This window comes from Cariama cristata, unplaced genomic scaffold (genome assembly GCF_000690535.1).
Source record: "Cariama cristata isolate BGI_N322 unplaced genomic scaffold, ASM69053v1 scaffold18255, whole genome shotgun sequence".
NCBI lineage: Eukaryota > Metazoa > Chordata > Aves > Cariamiformes > Cariamidae > Cariama > Cariama cristata.
Genome location: NW_009616007.1, coordinates 1,314 through 24,668, shown reverse-complemented (window position 1 = coordinate 24,668; position 23,355 = coordinate 1,314). Strand labels below are relative to the sequence as shown.

Here is a 23,355-nt window from a genome sequence, read left to right as displayed (position 1 = left end):
GGATGCACTCCAGGACATGGTTGGCTTTCTGGGCTGCCAGCGCACATTGCTGGGTCATGTTGAGCTTCTCATCAACCAACAGCCCCAAGTCCTTCTCCTCAGGGCTGCTCTCAATCCATTCTCCGCCCAGGCTGTATTTGTGCTTAAGATTACCCTGAACCATGTGCCAACAAAGATGTTAAACAGCGCCGGTCCTGATACTGACCCTAAGGAACGCTACTCGCCACCAGTTTCCACTTGGACATTGAGCCATTGACCGCAACTCTTTGAGTGTGAGCATCCAGCCAGTTCCTTATCCACTGAGTGGTCCAGTGCCTCACCACCCTCACAGTGAAGAATTTCTTCCTAATAGCTCATCTAAATCTACGCTCCTCTTTCAGTTTAAAACTGTGACCCCTTAATGCTTTAAAGAAACTCAGACAGGAAAATCTATAAGGAAGTAAAAGAAAACAGGAAATACTTAGTCTACTATAGTAATTAAGAATTGAATTAAAGCTGGGTAGAAGACCTGCTGAAAGGGCAACCATCTTGTGTTTTATACTGATAAGACTTGCAGACTATTATCTTGCGTGTTTCAAAGAAAAACAGGAACATAAACATGGTTGGTATGAATGCACTTCAAATGAGCAGCATAATCTCTCTCAGTTCAAGCCCTAGGAGGCTTAAATAATTAAAAACGTGAATCACTAACAAACTTCAGACCAAGCTGTGACGACTCAGCTGAAAGTTACAGAAACAATGAGCTGAAAAGGCTTAAAAAGCAAGAATTGCACTGGCTCTGCCTACGCTACAAATTCTAACACTGTTACAAACCTGTTAACTGGGGTTGGAGAAGATATATCTAAGTACATAATAGTAAATGTATAAATTTATTAGTAAGTAAATGCTGCTCGGTGAACAATATTCTGCAACAATCTTTACAATGCAATTCAGGCATTTTAAAATTACGGTTATTACTGTTGTGAAAGGTGATAGCTTTCTCAGGCAACCCTGCTGACCCTGCTGTACTCATCGACTCACATAAGGTGAAGAAAATCTGAAACATAAGCAATCAGGTTTTGTCTGAATTCATATATTACAGATTACATAAATGTCTACAACTTCCAACTAGCACTAGAACTCTTCCAAAATGTCTCCTGAAGGAAGTTTCAGATTCAGAGAGGCCTCACCTCAACATGCCATTGCTTTCCCAGAGCATTGACCACTCGTCCCTCAATGGGCCTGCGGCAGGCTCCACAAATGGGGATTCCCATCTTGTCATGACAGGGCAGGCAATACAGTTCTCCCTTCAGTTCCCGGGCCTCAGCAGTCAGCTCTTTCCTGAAAACACAAATATGCCCCTGAAGCAAGAAAACCAAGTGAAGCTCTTTAATGCCTGAGATGAAGTTTTGGAAGACTAAACATGAAAGTTAATGTACTTTCCAACATTCATGCTACAAACACAGTCACTAAATTAAGCTAGTGAAATACAGTTATTGTCAACTCACCTTTCTAAAATTGCTTTCTCAGTTTGCCAGACAAGACAACATCGGTGGAATATCACGTCTTTGGATAGATATTCTGGCAGAAATACGAAGTGCACTTACATGGAATGATGCAGCGTCATGGAAAGACACTAGCTATCTTTGAACCACATAGCTCAGGTATAAAGACCATCCTGCTAGTGCTCAGCACTGAGCCATTTACTCTATTCTTCAGCACCGTTACCCATTCTAGGGCAGTACTGTGCTCCAATTACACTGCCTTCGTGGTAAGTAATTCAGGTCAGACAGGTATCAGCATGGTAATGGACTGTGCCAGAAGACTGACACAGCTTACCAAGAACATACCCACAGTGGGTGCAGTTGAAGTGATCCGGATGGTAGGAATCATTCCTAAACATCAGAGGCTGCTCATCAATTATCAAGTGGCACTTCTGACAGATGTACTTGCCCAGTCCCTTAGCTTTTTCACGGTTATGGCATGGCCTGCACAGATGCCTGGTTGAACAAAGTAAGGAAAATATTAAGAAATTCTTTCTCCTAAAACAACAAACAGTGCATGCTGTAGGATGTACTTTATGTAACAGAGTAAGTGTCTTCCAAGGTCAGACCAAATGTAATTTAGTTTAGTATTCTGTCTTTCACACTAGTTGCACAGAAAAGAATATGTGAGTAGAGCAGGAGTAGAGCAGTCATAGAGTTGTATTTCCTTAGAATACTCCTCCACCATCCACTGATTTATATCCCGTCAGGGATATCACCCTGTCATTCTTCTAGGTATCCTTTCCAGTTCTTCTAGATCCTTTCTGAGAGGTGGGCAAGGAAAGGTGGCAACACCCTCTCTCTATGACTAACTATGGGATCCAGCCATAACAGAGGCATTACAGCACTGGGAGGGAGTTGAGGAGAGAGAATAAAAAATACTAAACCAAAGCACATTGCTCGCATGCCTTTACCATAGCCAGATTCCTTAGCCTTCAATAGCTAGGACAAACAAGAGACCATTGAGTACTAGCTCTTCTGCCTACCAATTCCTTTTAGTCCTAACTTAAAGAAAATAAAGAACTATGCAATTTTGCAATTTTATGTGGTAAATGTAACTGTGTTCCTATCACATGTTCTAGAACATATTACAAGTACAGTCCTGAACAGGTAGATACACCAAATTTCTAGTAGAAAAGCCTGGGCAAAGGCATAAAGAACTTCTGTAAAGGCTGATGGAATCCACCAGTTTTATCCCGATATTTAGGAGCTCTGAGGAGAAGCTGTTGAGTTTACTTGCGCCTTTTACCTACCCCTCTTGTTGCAATGCTGCAGGCTCGGATGAATTTATGATAAAACGAAAACGAGAGAGGAATGACTTCTGTGGGTTTCTCTGTCACAAAACAGACAAGCCTGCTTAATTCCTTTCACTATATCAGTATGTGAAATGCTTGCTGAGGTTTACAGGTCATTCTCGAACGACACCAGACAAAAGGAAAAGTTCAAATGGGAAGGGTAGATTTATGCCAGAAGTAGTGGGTTCTTTGCAGGGCCCCTTCCAAAATTCTGCTGTGATGAATCACTTACTCTTAGATCTGTAAAATGGGGATAAGAATACAACACAGATGTTGTTGTGAGACCTCAAACATTGATGACCCTTAGCTGGCAGGCGCCTGTCTAAGTGCTAAGTATCATTATTATTCTCTCCAAATCTGAGTCCTCCTGTCAGCAAGTGTCTCTCTCCAGGGCTGGAACTACTGTCTGCCCAGACGGAGTCCAGAAAAAGCAGACAGCACCCCATTATAAGGAAACATGCAGCTGTGCTCATCTCAGCATAAAGGCATCAATTTTATTCGGCACTGTCAAATGCAGAGTAATTATATGGGGCAGGACATAGGGACCCTGAAGCAAGTGTCCTGAAAGAGACCCCTCTCATTGAGCTGAATAAGATGCCTTCAGCGATTTGCACTGATAAACCATTATCAACCCCTCCCCACTCACAAACCCGCTCTGCTGTCCCATAGACCCTCCTCTATTGCAAGCAAAGGGAAGTGTTGGACAGGCTAAGCTGTTACCATAGCAGCCAACCCTCTCCCTCTCCCCCTCCCCACTCCCACCATCATGGAATTATCCCATTCTGAAATGTCCTGTTGTGTCTATTAATACCAGACTTCCCCCAAACAATGCTTCTCTCCACCCTCCTAAAATAATCAGGGGACTCCAAGAAGCCTGTGTTCACGGCTGGGAGTTCAGTAGCAGCCTTTAGTAAGCACCATGAACACTGGAATATTCATACAGTATATTCATATCTATAACAGCAGCAGCAACCTCAGTGCCAAGAGCTCAGCTGGGATGAAGACTGCTCTTCAGTGCTGGGGTGTCCTCTGCCCTGCTCTGTTGTGTGACTGAGCTGATAACACGCTATCAGAGCTAGGAGGACACTATATAGAGGGGGTCCCCTCTCCACCCTCAGCAGCTCTGCAACTGTGTGCTCTTTTTGGATCATCTTGTTGTTTTCACCGTTGCTGCTTCTATTTGGTTTGCTGTCATCAGGAGTTCCTTGAGCTTTTCCCCAAAAGGACCCTATACTCCATCCATAGGACTGCACTGTAAAGAGGTAAGAGACAAACTTCTATTAGCAGAATAATGAAGGAGCTTTCCTAATGGCATTAGTTTTAGCTGGTGTCAGTGAGGTGGAAAGACACACACAGAGAGGTGGATGAATATAATGTAAATGTTTGAAACTAAGAACGAGGCAGCATTTTTTGAACTTCAAAGAATAATTTCCGCATTCTTCTTTACATCTCTCCTCCAAAACGTAAAAGTTTTCAAATTTCTGTACCTAATATACATCCATTTGTGCCAGGACAACTGATAGCTCTATGGTATGTCCAGTGCTCTCCAACACTGCTTTGATGCTCACAAGAAATAAGTATTTCAGCTGAAGGGTAGGAGGCTCAGCAGGGAATGATTTTCAGGAGAGTAATTTCAGTCAGAAGTGGACTATTTCTAATGAAGAGTACTTTCAGTGAAAGATAGGAGAGATTTGACAAGACACTACAACCATAATCATTAAACCCCACAAACTAGCATAATCCCAAACCAGAAACTGCTCTAGCTGAAAGCAAGAACAGGAGCTTCTGATATCCACTATAAACCTTAATATATAGTTCAAATTTTTCTGCAGTGGGCATTATAACAAAAGCTCCAAACTAGCCAGGCGACTAATTTATGATGAACTAAATATTTCTTCTGCTTATTAATTGTTTCATTAATGATAGATAGAGCATCTGCTGAAAGAGTAATCAGGTTGTGTCTATACTGAAGCCTTGTGGATTGTTATCTCGCTTGTTTCTGAGCAGAAGAGAAACAGAGCACAAAATATGGTCAGTGTGCATGCATTTCAAATGAGCTGTGACATCCCCATTACAGATTAGCCCTGGGAAGCCTGGGATAACAGCTCATTCCAGAATAACGCTCTGTTTAGCGATACATAAATCACCGGATATTTGCACACCACCAACAGTGCTATCCAAGCAGAAATTATTGGACAGTGAGCCAGACTCCTAAAGGAGTTTTCTATCTGTGGAGTCAAAGCCTCCTGCACCATGTAGCTTAGCACAAACTACACATTCTAGGTCATTTGGGAAGGTTTCTAGCTTGCTCTTAGTATTCATACAGAATAGTACAACAAGCTTTCTAGGAGTGCTTTTTTGTAGGCATAATAAACCAAAAAGAAAGAAAAAAACTAAAAATTAAACACATTTATTTAAAATTGATAGGATAAAACCAGGCAAAATAGAAGTAGAACTGTAAATAACAGCAAAGGGCCTTCCATGCTGCCTACAGCACACGCTGTCAAAGAACTATTACTTTTGTAAAGTTGCAGCATTTTGTTGAAAATATCAATTCTAAAAATAAGCTCAACAATTAGTTCTAGTGATATGTCAGCTTTTTTCCTAACCTACAATTTTCACGTCAACAAACAGAATTGTAAAACATTAAAAACTCGATTAAAATTCCCTTCTAATTTAAAACCTAAGCAAAATTAGATTTTCTATGATTTCTGACCAGGCAATGAAAAATACCTTCCTTCACCTTGCTCTAAAAAGTAAATTAGGTAACAGCAGCTCTCCTATGGAGGCGCTCATTTGAAAAGATTGAATCTATTTCAATTTTATAGTTAGTTCTAAGCCTCTCCCTTCCTCACACTTACATTCTGGGCTTCTAGATAGCTCTGACATTCTCATTTTTACTCCATCCCACAGTACTTTGCAGTGAAAGCCTGTCCAGATAGAAATCAATGGCAGACTCAGCATCGCCATCAGTGAGGACAAAACTCTTGACTTTTACGTCTTAGCTATTCTAAGTCTAGCACTGACACTCAGCTGAATCTGAATCCCAAAGATCATCCTTGGGAAAACAGCTCAAATAGAATCAGTTCAATGTATCATGCTGCTAAACCCCTAGTATTTAGCTTGTAAACAGGGAAAAAGTCTGCTTACTGCTTCACTTCCTGAATTGATTTAAATCATCATTAAAACAAGAGACATCAACCCTTGCTTCTGCCTTTTCAGCTGGCCCAAGCCAGCATTTACTGCTTTCTCAGTGGTGTCACAACCATGTATAGATTAATGCTTAGCTATCACACCACCCAATCACCGACAGGTGTGTATATAAAGATTACCCGATTACATTTTTCCCAGATAAAAAGCATATTTAAACAAGGTGTCTGACACAAAAAAACGCTGTACAGCCAGAACATCAGGTGATAGGTACCACTGTAAATTAACAGCCAGTAAAAAGGCATGGTCTCATCATATTTCTCCTTTGGTATGCAATAGAAAAATACATATTTAAACTAATTCCACCCAGGGAGGACAAGTATTTGAGCATTCAACATCACTATCACATGCAAACTTCAAAATCTTTGTTCAAAAATACTTGCAGGTTTTACTTTGCAAATGTCAAATAAACACTAGAAACAAAAATTGCGGGGTCCTCTGCAAATCCAGGAAATTCACACGGAAAACTGCAACAGGGAATTTTCCTTTTGTACATGAAAGCTAGAATTCACATGTATTTTTATAGATAAAATGTCCCTGGAAAAAAGGGCTGTACAGTCTTCCTTGCACATGCACTACTGTGCATGTCATTCCAAGATAATAATTTGTTGCCATCTCTAGAACTATGAAGCAGCATGCAGCTGGCAGTAGGCAGTGAGAACCCATACACTCAAACCTAGAGTCTTTTTTGTGCCATATACATGCAGGGTATCTAGGCAATGTATGGAGTAAGAAGGCCCCTCTGTGGTCATTTGAAGAAATTTCAGTTTCCGAATTTCATTCAGTCTCCCTTCTGTGGACTTTTGTCTCTTCAGCTGTGAACTAAACAGAAGTGGTCCAGCATATTAATCTCTAGCTATTGTAGTTTTCTGTCCACATGAAAGTCACAGCAGCCAAACAAAAGATGGGAATTACCTTGGAATTTTGTTTACATTTTCCAATATATTGGTCTGTTCTTAATCCCATTTCAGTTTCTTGATTAACCACCAATATTCTTAAACATCTGAATCATCAGTTCTATTGGGAAGCTGGATGCATTGCATCACGCCTTGGATCAACTGTCTAATGATTTAAGATTTCAGCATACAGCACAGCTTCTGCCCGAGACTAAAAATTTTGTCTAACAATGTCGGCAACCATCTTAAAATTTTAATCTCACTAGAGGACAATGAATGTATTTAAAAATGTATTGAATATTATGGAGAAACGGTCAATCAGTGCAAAATGCAATGGTGAGCATAGTGGAGGTACTGCTGCACATACTGTAGCACCTCTGAGGAATCCAAGAAACAGAGACAATGCTGGAAACTCAGACTGCTTCCATTTCCCTGCCACCTATACCCACAGATGAGAAATGTATAAAAGAACATGAGTAAGTGCCCAGAAAATCTTACCACTTTTTGTTGATGCTGTTCAGGTCCCTGCAGACAACAGAGAGACTGGCAAAGCTAAGCTCAGTTTTACTAAACTGCTACTTGGAAAACGCCCTGGATAAGCTACAGTGAAATTCAGGCTTTTGAGGGGAAAAGAGAGAGTTATGCTGGGAGAAGGCGGCGGCTGCAGGGAAGGATGACACTTTGACAAGTAACTGACAGCACAGGCATCACTAATAATCTTTTCTGACTCAGTTCAGTGCTTTTTGCTGTTCAAATGAGATGCTACTACTCATCTCGAAGTTTCCTCCTGTATTGGAACTAGATGCATTTGCTTTAAATACAGGACTTTAGAGTAAAATAATTCCCAAAGATTCTCAGGAACCCTGCAGTTTTTTTAATAACAGCAAAACCTAACCTGTCTTCTACCTCTTCTAGGAACAAGCCAGATATTCTGAGCTAGGTCACCTTACAACAGATACCTGTGCTCAGAAAAGCTGACTCGTTAGGAGCTCTTCAATCCTGAATCAGGCTTTCAAAGTAAACATAGCAAATACTTTCTAGCTAGACATACAGAACCCCCTTTTATCATTCTTCCATTAACCAGGCACAGAAGCATTTCACTACCCTTGTTAATCAACTGATCTCAGCACAGGTTGGGGACAAGCTCATAATCAGCTAGTTAGCTGTTTATAGTGGTTCCTTCAACAGGAATTAATGATCTGGAAAACCCAGGCAAGCAGGAGCTATTCAGAATTTTACCATAAGGGTTTAAACTCAGACTGGCCTGTCATATTAAATACCAGGATTAGCAAACAGGAGACACCACTGATTTCCGTATGTGGTTTTTTGGGTTTGTTTTTTTTTTTTTTCCTTCAGAAAACCAGGCTCTTTTGTAATATACTGTCTCAATTCTTTCAGGTTTTTCGGTTCAAAACTGTGGTGAAAAATGAACAGCCCAGCAGATCCCTCAAGCCCACTCTTCAGTTGCTCAAATCAATCAAATTTCTCTCTGGAAACGTCAGAGCAATGTGGCAAAGAGACACATCTTGAGAACATCCTTTTTGGCACTTTCTACTTCCTGGACTTCATTCTGGCTTTTGTTGGCAATGCCCTGGCTCTTTGGCTCTTCATCCGGGACCAAAAGTCAGGCACACCTGCCAACATTTTCCTGATGCATCTTGCTGTGGCTGACCTGTCCTTTGTGCTGGTACTTCCCACCCGGCTGGTATACCATTTTTCCGGTAATCATTGGCCATTTGGTGAGATACCATGCAGACTCACTGGCTTCCTTTTTTACCTCAACATGTATGCCAGTATCTACTTCCTCATGTGTATCAGCGTTGACCGTTTCCTAGCCATTGTGCACCCTGTGAAGTCCATCAAGCTCCGCAGGGCCCTTTATGCCCATTTGGCATGTGCCTTTCTATGGGTTATAGTTGGGGTTGCAATGGCACCTCTGCTGCTCAGTGTGCAGACAGTCGAGATGAAAAACACAACTGTCTGCCTGCAGCTCTACAGAGAAAAGGCATCACGTCATGCCCTTGTGTCCTTAGCAGTGGCATTCACCTTCCCATTTGTTACTACGGTGACTTGCTACTTATTAATCATCCGAAGCCTGAAGAGTGGGAACAGAGTTGAGAAACACCTGAAGGAAAAGGCTATCAAAATGATCATCATGGTCCTGATGATCTTTCTGATTTGCTTTGTACCTTACCATGTCAATCGCTACATTTATATTCTCCATTACAATGGGACCAAAACTTCCTGCGAAACACAGCGTATGCTAGCCCTCAGTAACCGCATCACTTCCTGCCTCACGAGTCTAAACGGTGCCTTTGACCCAGTCATGTATTTTTTTGTAGCTGAGAAATTCCGTGAGGCTTTGTGCAACATGTTTTGTGTTAAAAAGACTGTAATGTTGCCTCAAACATATGAGGGTAAGACAAATGAAAGCTCGCTAAGTGCTAAATCTGAACTGTGAACATGACTTGTCACTGCTTTGACTTAACATCACTGTATTCCACCAAAATCAGCTGAGTGCAAATACGCAGTGAGATAGTCCACCCAGAGTCAAGCTCATCCTGCAGAGGGAAGTTCTGTTGGTTTTATGGGACTGCAATTAGCAATAACCTCCCTGACAACAGAGATCACATGTTCTTGTCTTACTGAAACTGCAAACAGAAGAACAGTTCCACTGATTTCCTAGATGTGAAACTAAGGGCTGAACACTGAGGACTAGGGAAGAGAGCAAAGAGGCTATTAAACGGACATTGGGGGTTTTTTAAGAAAACAAACCAACTTAATTCCCAAAGCATTCAGTAACAACTCTTCCTCTGCACAATACATACAGCCTACTTTAAAATTTTGTATGTGCCAGCAGTAGAGATCCACTCCTGACATAGTCCTGCCTGATGAAAAGACAGCATATTTGCACATCTTGCTCAAGTCTCTGAATTCGAAGCATTTATACACAGTAGACAGAAAATTGGTACTAAATGGTGGCAAGAAAAAAAACACCAAAATGCTGCAATGCACCAGGCTGGACTGGAATTAAGACAGGACTCACAATTTTTTCACTTCTTCCCAGCTTTCAGAGCTGGAGATGAGCACTAAACTTCACACTACCTTTTCTATCTGCCCTCTGCAATTGTCTCAAAGCTGCAGACAGAGGTTGGACAACATTTACTACACTGCCTCTTTTACGTAGCTCCCTGCAAAACATGAGATATCCTGATAACCCTCAAACTAAAGAATGGAAAAGGGCTGTTCAGGAATACAGCATCTTTACTACACACCGAATCATAAAAATACGAACCCAAATGGTAAAAGTGAAGAAAAGCAAGCATATGAAGATGTGAAGTCTTTGTCTAGAACAGATTCCTATCTTTGAGGTGTTTTACAATTCATTTTTGTGACTTATTTAGCAAGACTATTCCTTCAATATGGATAAAGTAGGGATTATCTTAACTATCCTCACTGATACAAATTGCATCCAGTGGAATATGTCTGGAAATGACAGGCAGACTAGGGAAGACCAGGTACAATGAGAAGCGGGGAAAAAGAACCCAGGAGTTTCCAATAACATTTACTAGAAGACTGCTTCTATGCTTTGGAGATAAATATTACAGGAAATCATGTGACAGGTGAATTATATTTTTATATTATATAAATATCTGTGTATGTACAGATACATACACATGCACATCCCTTTTCTATGATTTTGGGAACAAGCTCCTTACCATTTTAGATTTGGTCCATAAATTATGAAATCAAACATACTTTATCTTCCTTGAACTGCTTCAATCCTGACTGCTTTCCCAAAACACCCTAGGTGCTATCACAGCAGCCCATTCTAACAAGCTTAGATGTCAAAAGAAAATAAATTACGCCCAGTTCCGAAAACTAAGGCACAGAAGTTGCATGCAGGATGGAAGAGAAGAGGGCACTGAGAGGAATCCTTGCTGGACAGGGTACAAATATATGACCTTTCCCTCCCTTCTTCACCATTTAGTTAGTGAGAATATGAACTCTAGGAAACCACTAGGCTTTGCTCAAGACATATGAAAGCCTGAAATTAACTATGAATTGTGCAACACTGTCTGCTAACTGCTGGATTGTTTTAATTTCTTATCATGGTATGCTTTTGTACAAGTTCCCTTTTATGTTTTTATTTCTTACTTCTTAATTAAATGCATTAACCAACCTTTAGGACTCATTTTTATATTTCTGTCCATAAAACAGATTATTTCCAAAGACAAGGGGAATCACACGCTGAACAGGCTTTGCTGTAATCCTTGTGTTATTCTCTTGGCCTTCTGCTCTATCTTCATTTCCTGCTCAGCAGCTTACTTGATAAATAGCCTGCCCAGGATCACATAATCCCTTTTTCTCACTTGTTATTCAGCCTTTTGCCTGAAATCCTTTTCTTTTCCAGAACCCATCCACTAGCTACTAAAATTTGAGTTTCTGCTTTCTACATGTTTCATTGGATGAAGAACACTGTTCTTCATTCCATTTCCCATCTCCTAACAGGCTATTCCTTAAAGCTTCTTCTGTACCTTTTCAAACTTTACTTCTCCGTGTACAACTAACTGACCACTCTCAACATCTCACTACTGTATCAATAACATATTGATAAAACTTTCAGAGCTTCTGCTCCATTTACCTGCCAGCATTCTTCACAAAACCCAGGTCAGCAAGTGCTACATCACAGAGCTCACAGCGGAAACATTCTGGGTGCCAGTTATTGTTCATTGCCTTGATAACGCGCCCAATAATGAACTCACCTGCAAAAGGAAAGCAACATCTTGAGATGTATGCAGAAAACAGTCTTATCAAATGTCTACTGCCCTTCATAATCCCTCCACTTGAATTCCACAAGAACTATTACAGTCTAACTTTGAAAAAACCAAATTATTCCCACAACCAAGATACCCTAAACCACTGCTGGTATCATGCTTTGTTTCTCTCCAGAGGTCTTGCTCTTTAAAATGACCTCAACAATCCCAGCCCAGGGCTGGATGTCACTGCAATGGTGGGAGGTTTGCACAGTCCCGTAGTTGTTACCCCACAATATTGACATGAATCACATCTTACCACATTCCCCGCAGCAAGGAGCAAACAGCATCTGAAAGTCATGCTCACAGTACTTCCGACCTTCAAACTGTGAACAAAACAAGAGAGAAGGAGCCCTCATGAATAACTGAACCACTCAGGTCTTGACAGTTCAGCATGATTTTCCATTGAAATGACCAATTAGTCAAGGTCAGTCAAGTTTTCCAGTTCTAGCTCCCCCTCATCTGGTTTTAAACTCCTAAGGATTTTTCTTAAAGCAATATCCAGATATTGCTTCAGCTTCATGGCAAATTTGCATAGCAAACAATTAAATTAATAGCAATGCTGCTACAAGACAGTAAAAATCTTGAAGTGTCCAAAGCCCTTTTCCTATAGTCGGCTTTAATTTCATTTCTGCTTTAGTTTTTTTTACTTAGGTAATTCAGAACTACTCCTCCTACACGAGGCTAAAACTCATGGCAAATTAAGAATGCAGTATGTTTAAAATAACGTGTTATTCAAAATATGTGCTCGCATATATTCTGTATAAATATTTCAACCTCATTTTTAAATGGGTTCACCAATTTCAGTTGCCCAATTGGAAAAGTTTTCTTTAGACACTTACAAAGTGTCTAAAAATAAAGACAAAAATTCAGTTATGTCTAATGAAATACTAAGAAACATTTTCTTTCTGAAATGTCTCTTATCCAAAGAATAAGCACACAGTTTTTGCCGTTATTGATGCATCGGAAGGAGTATGTGAGAAGAAAAAAAGGAAAAGAAGTTGGAATCCCCTCAAAAAAACAGCAACAAAGGTTTAGGGCTAAGAAATTAAACATGCAAGAAAGATGGAAATTCATATTTCTGTCAGAATTTTCACCTAATTCCTTGCATTTTAATGGAGCTATTTCTCTTCTCTTACACAAAGTATGAGACCTCACCTCATAAAAAAGCCCATCTGGGAACTGACGAAAACACTGAGCACAGACAAAGCAGTTTTCATGATAGAGCTCCCCATTGCTGTTCACAATCCTCTCTGCAGGATCAAATCGAGTCTGGCAGCGTTCACATACTGCATTTGCGAGAGCATCAGACATATTACTGGAATAAAGACAAGAGTAAGAACATGAGCAATGTCACAGCAAATCACATGAGCATAATCATATCATCCAAGTTTCCCCAACATCTGTGAACACATTTCCACTGCTTTAAACTCCTTTTTACACGCAAAAAAAAAAAAAGACCAATGAGTCAATTCAGCATCGACATCAGTTAGAAATAATGTTCTTGCAACTCACACGTGGCAGAACGAGCTCATGCAGCAGACCTACCTATTGCACACTTTTGGCTGCTTCACCAGTCTTTCACCCCATTATGTCATCCTGCTAATAGCTCATACCAAATCCACAATTTTAAACAAATCAGTAGTTCGGGGAGCAGCAAACACAATGATCCTGACTTCCTGGGATTTCTGGTCTCAGCATCTGCATCTCCAAGGATTTTCTGATGTGTAATAAGCATGATAACACACTGCAGACTCCTCTTCACTTTAGGAATTAAAAGGGCATTTCCCCCTCCACCCAGCAGCTTATGTGCACAAGATTCACTGGAAAACAACTGCATACAATGCCTCTATCTTCCTGCCAAGTTAGTTGAAACTGTCAAAGTGGTAAAAAGGCATAGGAAGAGAGAAGTCTCTCTGGCTGGCTTGGTAAATACATTAGCTTCATTTCCTCAGAAAGTAAGGCTAAAAAACCTCCAAAACCACACTTGCAAATCCTGCAAAGGACATTCCCTCTATCTCCCCTAAAATACAAAATGACTCTAACCTCTTTCACAAAATTTTCATGCTTGCCATCATGGTAAGGTAAGTTCTCTACATACTAACAGAATGCAGTTTTAAAATCATACATTGCGTGTCCAAACAAGGAGGGAAAAACGATAAGGAAAGAGTCTCAGTTTCTTGTTGCAATGCGATCTCTCTTTTAACCACCAGACTATCCAATATTATAAAAATTCAATATTCTTACATTTTTAGATACAGAAAAACTATTTTATGCCTTATGGGTGCCTTCTGAATTCTACGATTGGAAAGATAGCAGTTTTAAAGGTGGGAGCATAAAAAAATTTCCAGCTTGTTAAAAATCTCTGAAATATTTGTGTAGTAGTTTTCCAGAAGCATATAACACATACATAAAATGAAAGATGGCTTGGTTTAAAAGATTTTTTTCTTTCTTTTTATGTTCAAAGCTACTTTGAACTGAATTTTCCATTGTTAGTGTTGTTCTACAACCTGACATGCTACTTTCCACACTTCTTCATAGAGAACCGTAATTCAATAAGCATGTTCCAGTAGCAGAAGATTCTCTTTCCTCTAGTCAGAGACAGCCCTACAAAAACACACCACCATTTGTATGGCAGGGCTTTGTGCTCTGAGCACAACTAGAATGAGCAGGCAGCAGTGCAGGCAGCAGCCTCGTACTCCTCAGGCAACAAAACCGACCCTGTGCTTCAGCTGGCTCAGCTGAGTCGAATGTATCACAGCTGCAGCCTGTACAAATATCCCGCGCCGCGACCTGGAGTGACTGCTCAGTAAAAATATATGTTCTTTCTGCCACTGCAATTCCAAGGGTGGCAAAGACCAAGGGAGCTGGTAACAATTTCAAGAATGGAGCACTGATTTAGCAGAAATTTATTACAACTTGTTTCCTTACTGCAGTACAAAGGAGCTTTAAAAAATAGACATGGACTGGAATTATGGACAAGCAGGAAATCCTGTAATTTCATAAACTAGAGATCATAGGTTAAAGAAACATTTTTACCCTGACACAGTACCAAAGGAATAGGTCAACACAAAAACATCAGTGTTTGCAGCAAAGCCCAGAGAGCTAATCGGCTTAGTTTTCAATCGTCACTCTTTCAGTTACATCATGCAAATGTGTACCAGGACCTGAAAATATAACCTCCCCATCAAATATCTTTTCCCCTCTTGAAAAATTTGATGCCTGAATTCCAAGACTTGAGTTAGCCAACAGCCATCATTAAGAAAGCCTCCTGTCAACATCAGCGAAAAAGCTCCTCTGGGTTATGGAAGAAAACAGGGCAAAACAGTGTTTCAGTGAGTCTTGTAGCTTCCTACATAATAGTAAGTACTACACCCTACACACTACCAACAAAGCATGATCTAAGGTTGCATTAGTTGGGTTTTTTGCTTTATAAACATGAAATCAACATTTTAAAAATCCTGAGGGGTTTTTTTTTCCTTTCTCCAAACGGACTTTAACAGAACTCTAGGACAGGAACAGTACCCATCACTGCCGCTACCAACTACCTGCTGGCTGAGCTCTGCAAGAACAGAGCTGCCACCTAGACACCGGCAGTATGCAACCATTACAGCCTGCAATCTGCACAGCCGTGTTCCTGTATGGAACACAGGGCAAGTTCGAGTGTGATAGTTCACACTAAGCACTATGGAATACACTTATCCCAGGAGAGCTTCTGACACAAGTCCCGTGGCTGTGTTGGTGAGAAAGATAATGAAGGCACAGGGCCTCACTCACAAGAAGGTGGCTTTCAGGAGCCTCTGTTCTGAAAATAGCATTTGAGGGCTGTCAAGATAGAGTAACCCCACAGTAAACCCTAACTTCTAAACAATATAAAATCTATTGGGAAATTGAAATTCCTAGTGAAAGTTGTTCTGTGTTCTTACTGTCTTCCCTTAGCATGATGTACAACTTTGGATTTAACTTTTAACTCTCAAAAAATTAATTTACCTCATTCATTTGCAAAAGCAAGAAAATATCAGAGTCCCAGGAGTTAATATACCATTCTTCCGATGCATGATGATGCAAAAGGTCCAACTCCTAGCTATGGAATTTTGCTCAAGATATTCCAATACTTTTTAACAACAGAATAAAATACGGAGTGAAAACTCACTAATGATTTTGCAACACAGAATAGAACAAGCACTTCAAAGACTTGGAAATGGAAAACATTAAAAAATTTTCAAAATGTTTGCGCTAGAAGAACTTGGTTAAGGCTGACAACATTTCCTTAAGAGCATAAGAAAGATGATTGCGGTACAGCCTGAGCTGTCCAAGAAATGCCACAATGCAAACGAGCTACTGATTGTGACTTGTTACTCATACATGAGAGAAACTGTTAGTCTAGGAAAGAATAAAACAAAAGAATCCGTACAAAAAATAACACAGTTTTCCACCTCAACTATAACCTAGTTGAAATTTGCTGGGGAGAGCCATACAGGAGACAACTAAATCACCCATCAGCTCCTGACCAATATGTCTCCTGTAACACAAACCAGCAGCTGTGGCTCTTTGATAATCATAGCTCAAGTTTTACATCTCTGCTCTCTTTTCAGTCATGACTTTGCATTCGTTTTTTCTTAAGACATTTTATTCTTTTACACTCAAGCTAAAATTTGCAACTTCAGCATTTCCCTAAAAGTATGACTTTGCATTTATTAAAAAATTTTACTTTCATGTATGTCATAGTTTCTTAATCTCCCACAACTACACCCCCCCGTGTGCCCTCTTCCTTGTGCAAAAACAAGCATTTAGTCAACTAGCTCAAGGTTAAAATTAACCAAGGCTGGAAGGGGGAGGGAGAACAGTTCTAATGCAGAGCAGTTTTATGATTCAGTTTACTACACTGCTGCAAAAACACCTCTGCCAGCAGCATGGGGCGAGGAAGAGCAACACCAAAACCATCCTTTTGATGGTGGTGCCAAGAGTGACCACAAAAGTTTGACTTGCTGTGTCAATCGTAAGATATTCAGATCACAATCTTTCCCACAAAGGACAGTCCCCAATATGGAGCGCTTCTTGTATTCTGTTTGCTCACTGATTTTTTGCAATTCAGGAAAATACAGAATCTTCCTCTGTTTTAACAATAAGCTGGTGACACAAAGACAGGAAAGGCCATTAAAACATGACTAGCTCAACATCCTGAAGTTATCCTGTCCTGTGCAAACCCCAAAAATACCAGTGCTCAAACAATGCTTCTTCCAATCTTTCACCATTATGTGCTGTATCTTTAACAAATTATCTTCCCCAAAGAAGATACCTAATTTACAGAAATTAGTTACTTAGCATTATAATTAGGTGTGGGTTCCTCATGCTTTGACTTCTCGGAAGTATTTACTATAAAGTATCAGCATTGGTCTCCAATTGAAAAAAGAAAAAAAGAAAAATTCTTTCTTTATAAGGAGTGGAAGTTAACTGGGAGACCCATTCTGTGCCACCGGTACAGGTGCTATAGAAAGATTTGAAAGCATTTTACCTTCTTATATCACTAAAGTCAACATGGCTCTATCTTCCAAAACCAGTGGTTTCATATATATTTGGGCTAGCAAAAGTCATATTTTTATATCATATTTTCAGGGCGATTCAGGAAATTGGACCTGTATCACTACAGGGGGAAAAAAAAAGGTTGAACTTAAATACCAAGAAAGCTGTCTGAAATGCTACAGCTTCTGTACTGTTTTAAACATTTAAACTCTTTTTAAATATTTGTCCACAGGGATCTAGCACTGGTGACCGGTTGAGGGAAAAAAAAAAGCAAATCTACTACTTGCACTGCTAAGAGAGTAGAACAGAAGCTCCACCCTTTGCATTAGTAGAATTCGGTATCTTAAACGTGGATGCAAGACAAAACAAACCAGACAACTAGACAACCAGGTGAACAGATGAACAGTCTCAGACTCTCTCAGGTCCAAGAAAGGAACTGCAGGCATAAGAAACACTTCTGTCAGAAAAGCCCAGTCAAAAAAATCAGTTTTCTTTAATTGATCTTGAAAGCTTTCTGGTTTTAGTGTCAAAGATAGTTCTCCCTCATCATAATGATGAATGAATAATTATTTTAATACAGAGATGACCAAAAACCTTACAGATACTACAAAAAGAAAGGAAGGCAACATTTTAAGATACAAGAGCTCAGGGTATTGTCCAAACCTCAGCAGACAGGCACTGTACCTATGCTAGGGAATCCCTGAAAGGTATTCTCTGCTCATTCTGGTCTACCAGTAGAAACTAGTGTATACAGAAGATACCACAATATGATAACATTTACATAGTCATTTCTAGTATGTATACACACACAGATGCCTAGGATAGTGAAGAGTCAAAAACTTAGAAAGCTGCCACCACTTGTGTATATCATAGATGCCAGTAGCTAAGATAAAAACCAGAGCACTCCAGGAGAGGGGCTTCTTCCCACCCCCATAGCATGGTTGAGGATTTATGGCTTTAAGCGCTTAATGTTGACAAAGAAAAAAAAATCCAGGACAATACCAGACTTTATTATTAATTTCACAAACTAATAAAAAGAAAAAAGAAAGAGGATATCAGTTCAGGATATCATCAGGATATCAGAGGGTATCAGTGCATGAACTGCTGGAAAACAACCTTCAACTGCCCTTATCATTCTTCAAAAATCTCTTCACTGCAATTGACTTTTATCTAGACAACTTTCCCAAACTGATTTAACCTCTTTACAGTTACTATTAAATTTCTTATAAAATGTTGAAGAAGAAAAAAATTCTTATTTGTACAACGTATGATTTGTTGTGCCTTTGATAAAACTACATGCATAGCTTAACATTTTCAGCATTTCTCCTTCTGCTTGCATTGAATTTTCAGTTCATTCCCTATTTAAATATTTTTTCAGCTGGCTAAATAAGAAATGAGTAGTGTTTCAGCATATCTTCCTCAACCATGCAGCCCCCAATCTCTCAATGAAATAAACACTTTCTGTTCTTATTTACTACACAGGGATAACCAAAAATAAGAAAACCATACTTATGGTCACAATGTGGAAAAACATCTTCATAGCTTCTCACCTCTCCTTGGCCTGCTGCTTGGCAACAGCAATTGGCTACTAGCAGAAGCCAGGGGTTTAAAAAAAAAATTCCACTCCTCCACACATTTCAGCTGAGAACAGAATATGATGTCCGTACGGTTGGCCTGCAGGGGAAGCCACAATCAGACAACTTTGGAGATCAGCAGCAGCAGCAATGAAAGCCTGTTGGTATTCACACAGAAAAAAATCCTATGCCCCAGGTACTTGGTAGTCCCTCTCAGTGCAATGCAATACTTATTTCCAGTAAACCATGACCAGTCACTTAAAAAGACCCACGTTTAGCAGTGTTTACTCAGCCTGGGGAAACATCAACAACACAAAGAAATGTACAGGTTTTAAACAGATTGTACCTCTTACACAGGAAAAACACCCTTTTATTATCAAGCGTGTACCACCTCACCTACAATGGCTATTTGATAAATAACTTCTTACACACATTTCATCTTTCTCCTCTTCACTTCCACTATCTCAAAGGAGCTAAAATGTGATGGTTGTTTACCAGCATTGATAAGACAGATCATTCCCAAGTGTGTTCATCAACTATCACCAACTAGCAGCAACAACACTTTTGGATTACTCTCATTTGCCTGAAGAAAGCACATAAAGTATCAGGAGCTATCAGCACGGAGAAGCAAAAATTAGCAGTAGCTCAAACCCATGGATAAAATACAAATAATTCAGGAGATAAAATTCCCAAACAGATTATAATCTTCAGCACTGCCATCTGCTGAATAAAACCAAAATATGTAGCTTTATACTTACTTCGCTTCAAGAATTATGATGTGAAAAATGTATTTGATTGACCTATCTAGACATTTCCCCCCTAAATCACTCTGCCAGCTGCAAAATTATTTCTTCCAAACCTGCCTGGCCTTATTAAAAATTCTGCCAGCATGTAGTTTATGTGCAAGCATTGTCTGCCTTGCTTTGTATACATGTCACCACAGCAATACATACACAGCCTCTGCCTCCTTCAACACCGCGCAGCATCAGGCCTCGAGCATCCTCCTACCTAGCACCATATCCCTGTAGTCCTAGTTGTGCTGGGCTTCAGAGCGAGCTCCCCGCGCCACTCCACTCTTCCCAGACTCACCAATGTGCCCAAGCCCAATGCAGTACATGTGGAGACCCATTACTGTCAACATTGCTATGCCAGTGCTGCCCAGATCACCTCCTCTAGCAGCCTCACACAGCACACTTAATAGCATAGGTTTAAAAAGAGAGATCTCACACAAAAAAGCATTTTCCAAACACCCTGTTCCAGCTCCTGAAAGCTGGCTAACACAGAAGGCAAACGAGAACTAACCTTGTTCTCCTGCAAAACCGTACTAGCGTAGCGCTGAGGACTACAAACTTGCTGTTCAGAAAACGGCATTCTTTCTGCACAGCAGATTAAGTATATCTACTTAAGAGAGAGTTTAAACTGTAATTAAAAAACAAAACAAAACCACAAAATCAAGGCTTGCAAAATCTCTGCCATGTTTACAAACTCAGAAACAAAATTATTAGAAATAAGAATTCGAAATCATGGGGAAAAAATATTGTACTTTCACCTTCTTTCTGGAAGGCTCTTACAGGTTACAATGAAACATAGTTAAACAGCTGAAAGTAAACCACATTTTCACAATGTGAGATGACTGTGTCTAGGCATTTATCTCCTCATCCTTCCTATCTTCAGTTCACACTCTGCTGTTTGTGTTCCATTGCTGCTTTTTCAATGCTTATTTTATTTTCTCTCACAGGTCCCTTCTACGCTTCTCACTCTTCCTGAACAGCATCCTCCCCACTCAATGGCATCGCCATTTCTTTCACAACCTTCTTACGCCCCTCCTCACTAAATGCTCATAAATTCACACTCACAACTTTGTGTAGGAAAAATCGAAAATTGAGCAACTAACTAATAGCTATAGGCTAAAAGGAAAATAGTGGGAAAAGTAGGGTTCTAGTGAGGCATCCGCAGCTCAAATTGAGAAGCTAAACCGATTGCTCAATTACAGGTAAGCATCAGGTCTACCTCCTGCTAAGAAAAGACTAAAATTCAAAACTTCTGACTGCTAGAAAAAAATCTCCTCTCCTGCATGCTTACTGCTCTCCCCAGTGACACAGATGTCAGATCCCATATTGCTGCTGCAGCTCACAGTTCTCTCAAAATTCAAGAAACTGAATTTTATTTAATTCTGAACAATTTCTCTCCAGCCCAAAATTAACTTCAATGGAAATTGAGAAGTAAAATTTTAATCTGAAGCACAGGAAAAGTAATGATCAAATCAAGCAATGGAATTGTCTGGGCAGATTTAAGAAGCTTTGACTGACACGTTCTAAATAATCTCAAGAAGCAGCTACACTCGAAGCTTCAGTTTCTGCTGGACTGAAGTTACTTACAAAAGCTAAAATCAACTAGCTTGCTACGAACAGTACAGGTGAAGAAAAGGACTACTGAGCGCTAAAAATCAAGGAACAGTAGAATTTTATCAACATTTAGAAAAACTACTGCATTTCATCATTTTTTCATTCCCACAGTGCCTAAATATGTCACCATTAACAACACTAGCACTAATGTTGGTTCTGAACAGTCTAGTACAGTGCTTCGAAACGGGAAAGGTTCTCCATTGTTGCTTTCCTGGTATTGTTAAAAACTGAAAGCTTTCTCATCAGGAAAGTCCTTTCCTTCGTAATCTACTTGGAAATGAAAATAAACAGACCTCATCCCCTCTGGCTGTGTGCAGACAATTCCCACTTTAAATAAAAAAGTCCCACCACCAAAACCAAACATCTATCAAATCCTGGAAAATGCTTCAACAATACCATTCCCTTCATCTCAGAGACATACCCACGTATTCCAGCTGCTGTATCTGTCCTGTTGCTCAGGAGTGACCCCGTGCCACTTAGCCGATCCTGCCGGCGTTGATAAAGTTTGGAGGATGCCAGCCCCCGAAGTCTCAGGCCAGCCATGGCACCCAGTGCCACTGTGAAGGGGAATGCAGAGAGACGACTGGAGCGCACACGGGCAACACTGATGTTCAGTGAGTCACCTTCCTTTTGGGAGTTGCCTTTACATTTTAGAAGAGGTAAGCAGGATGCATAGACCCCTGCTAGAGCATTGTTTTTCACAATCTGTCTGCCATTCTGCTACAGTCCTAAAGATCAGACAACCTCTTTCCTGTACTCCACTAGTAACTACCTGTTTAAGCCAGCACACTAGTAGTTTACATCAGCACCTCATTCTGTGTTAGACTTGCATGATGTATCTGTATACATTTCATGTGAGATTGGGAAAAAAAAAAATCCTGAGTCTTCACATCATTAATCCACTTAATTTAAGACTTTCTGATTAAAGCAACCGAGAAATACGGAAAAACAAAATAGATTACTAGATCTCTTGACAATGAACACTTTAGTTTACTGCAGACCAGTGTCTGACCCTGGCATCTCTAAGGTGGTTCCCTGCAGGCTGCTGCATCACGCAATGGTTTAAGGATACTGCAAACGACAGAACCGTTCCTTCCATTTGGATAAAGCATATTCCAAGAAACAAAATCAGGAAGATTTTTGCCCTCCGGACACCCCCCAGCCTGCAGAAGTGCCATGCAGCAGAGGGTCAGAAAGCAGGGAGAAAGAACATACTTGGCATTCCAGCCTCCAGAGCTGTCTGCTGGGAACTGAACAGAGCCTTCTAACAGGAGTTTGCCCTTTCTACCACTCCCCCTCTCCACCCACCCCTGCCAGGGAGAAAGAGGATCCACACAGCACAAATGGCTCGGGCCTGGTTTAGAAGGGTTAGGGAGAGTAAAAATTTGAGAATACAGAAGTCAGTTTTTACGAGAACAAAGGAAAAGGAGGGGAGGATGGGAGCATCTGAGTCAGTGTCATTTGATCAGCATCGCCATGAGAAACATCTCAAGAGTCATTACCAACAAATTATTTTTTAGTAAATTAAAAAAAGAGAATTTTTGTAGCATGAGAGTGAAATATATTCCATGACTACATAGTCTGGCAAGCTATAAAGGAAAAAAATGAGAGAAGTAGAAGTGATGACTTCATAAGTACCAAATGAGTATTAACCAGCAGAGGTACTTTCTGTTCTTTAAAGAAAAACAGAAGGGTTTACCGGGACCCAGCAGAATAAGCACAAATAAAGAACACCATACTTTCAAAAGGAGAAATCAGTAACCGCAAAAGCTACAATTCACCCCACATTTCACTGAGAGTTTCAGGCTCCTGATCTCTGACAGCAATCTGCCACTATCCCAGTCAAAACCAGGACACAAAGCAATAGAACATTTTTTAAATGTAATATTAAATCCCCTTTTTACTTTTAGCAGAAAGCAAAATATTAAATCACCACAACATTAATCTCCTTTAACCTTAAGCAATCTGGTTAAAAACCTCCTTCTCTCGCAAACACCTAAGCTTTTACCCTTCTGACTCATACGACTTCCACAGAAAAGTATGACTTTCTTCTTCAAAAGGGAAGATGAGGGGATTGAAGGAAGAAAACATCAAAACAATAACCATCCTGTC

General features: G+C 40.2%; 2 protein-coding genes across 2 annotated transcripts in view; one reads left to right on the top strand and one right to left on the bottom strand.

Annotated features, from left to right (window-relative positions):
- Positions 1-21,786, bottom strand: part of LIMS2 (LIM and senescent cell antigen-like domains 2) — a 24,969-nt gene extending 3,183 nt beyond the window's left edge. The window contains exons 1-6 of the mRNA XM_009700028.1: positions 21,710-21,786; positions 12,900-13,059; positions 12,001-12,067; positions 11,570-11,690; positions 1,830-1,979; positions 1,170-1,320 (exon numbers count right to left, since the gene is read on the bottom strand). Of these exons, the coding sequence (XP_009698330.1) occupies positions 1,170-1,320; positions 1,830-1,979; positions 11,570-11,690; positions 12,001-12,067; positions 12,900-13,059; positions 21,710-21,786 (726 nt within the window). The remainder of the gene's footprint in view (positions 1-1,169; positions 1,321-1,829; positions 1,980-11,569; positions 11,691-12,000; positions 12,068-12,899; positions 13,060-21,709) is intronic.
- On the top strand, positions 3,936-9,385 carry GPR17 (G protein-coupled receptor 17). The gene is made up of 2 exons (XM_009700027.1): positions 3,936-4,080; positions 8,323-9,385. Exon 2 carries the CDS (start codon positions 8,351-8,353, stop codon positions 9,383-9,385), a length of 1,035 nt encoding a protein of 344 aa, XP_009698329.1. The 5' UTR covers positions 3,936-4,080; positions 8,323-8,350.
- Positions 21,787-23,355: the final 1,569 nt, after the last annotated feature.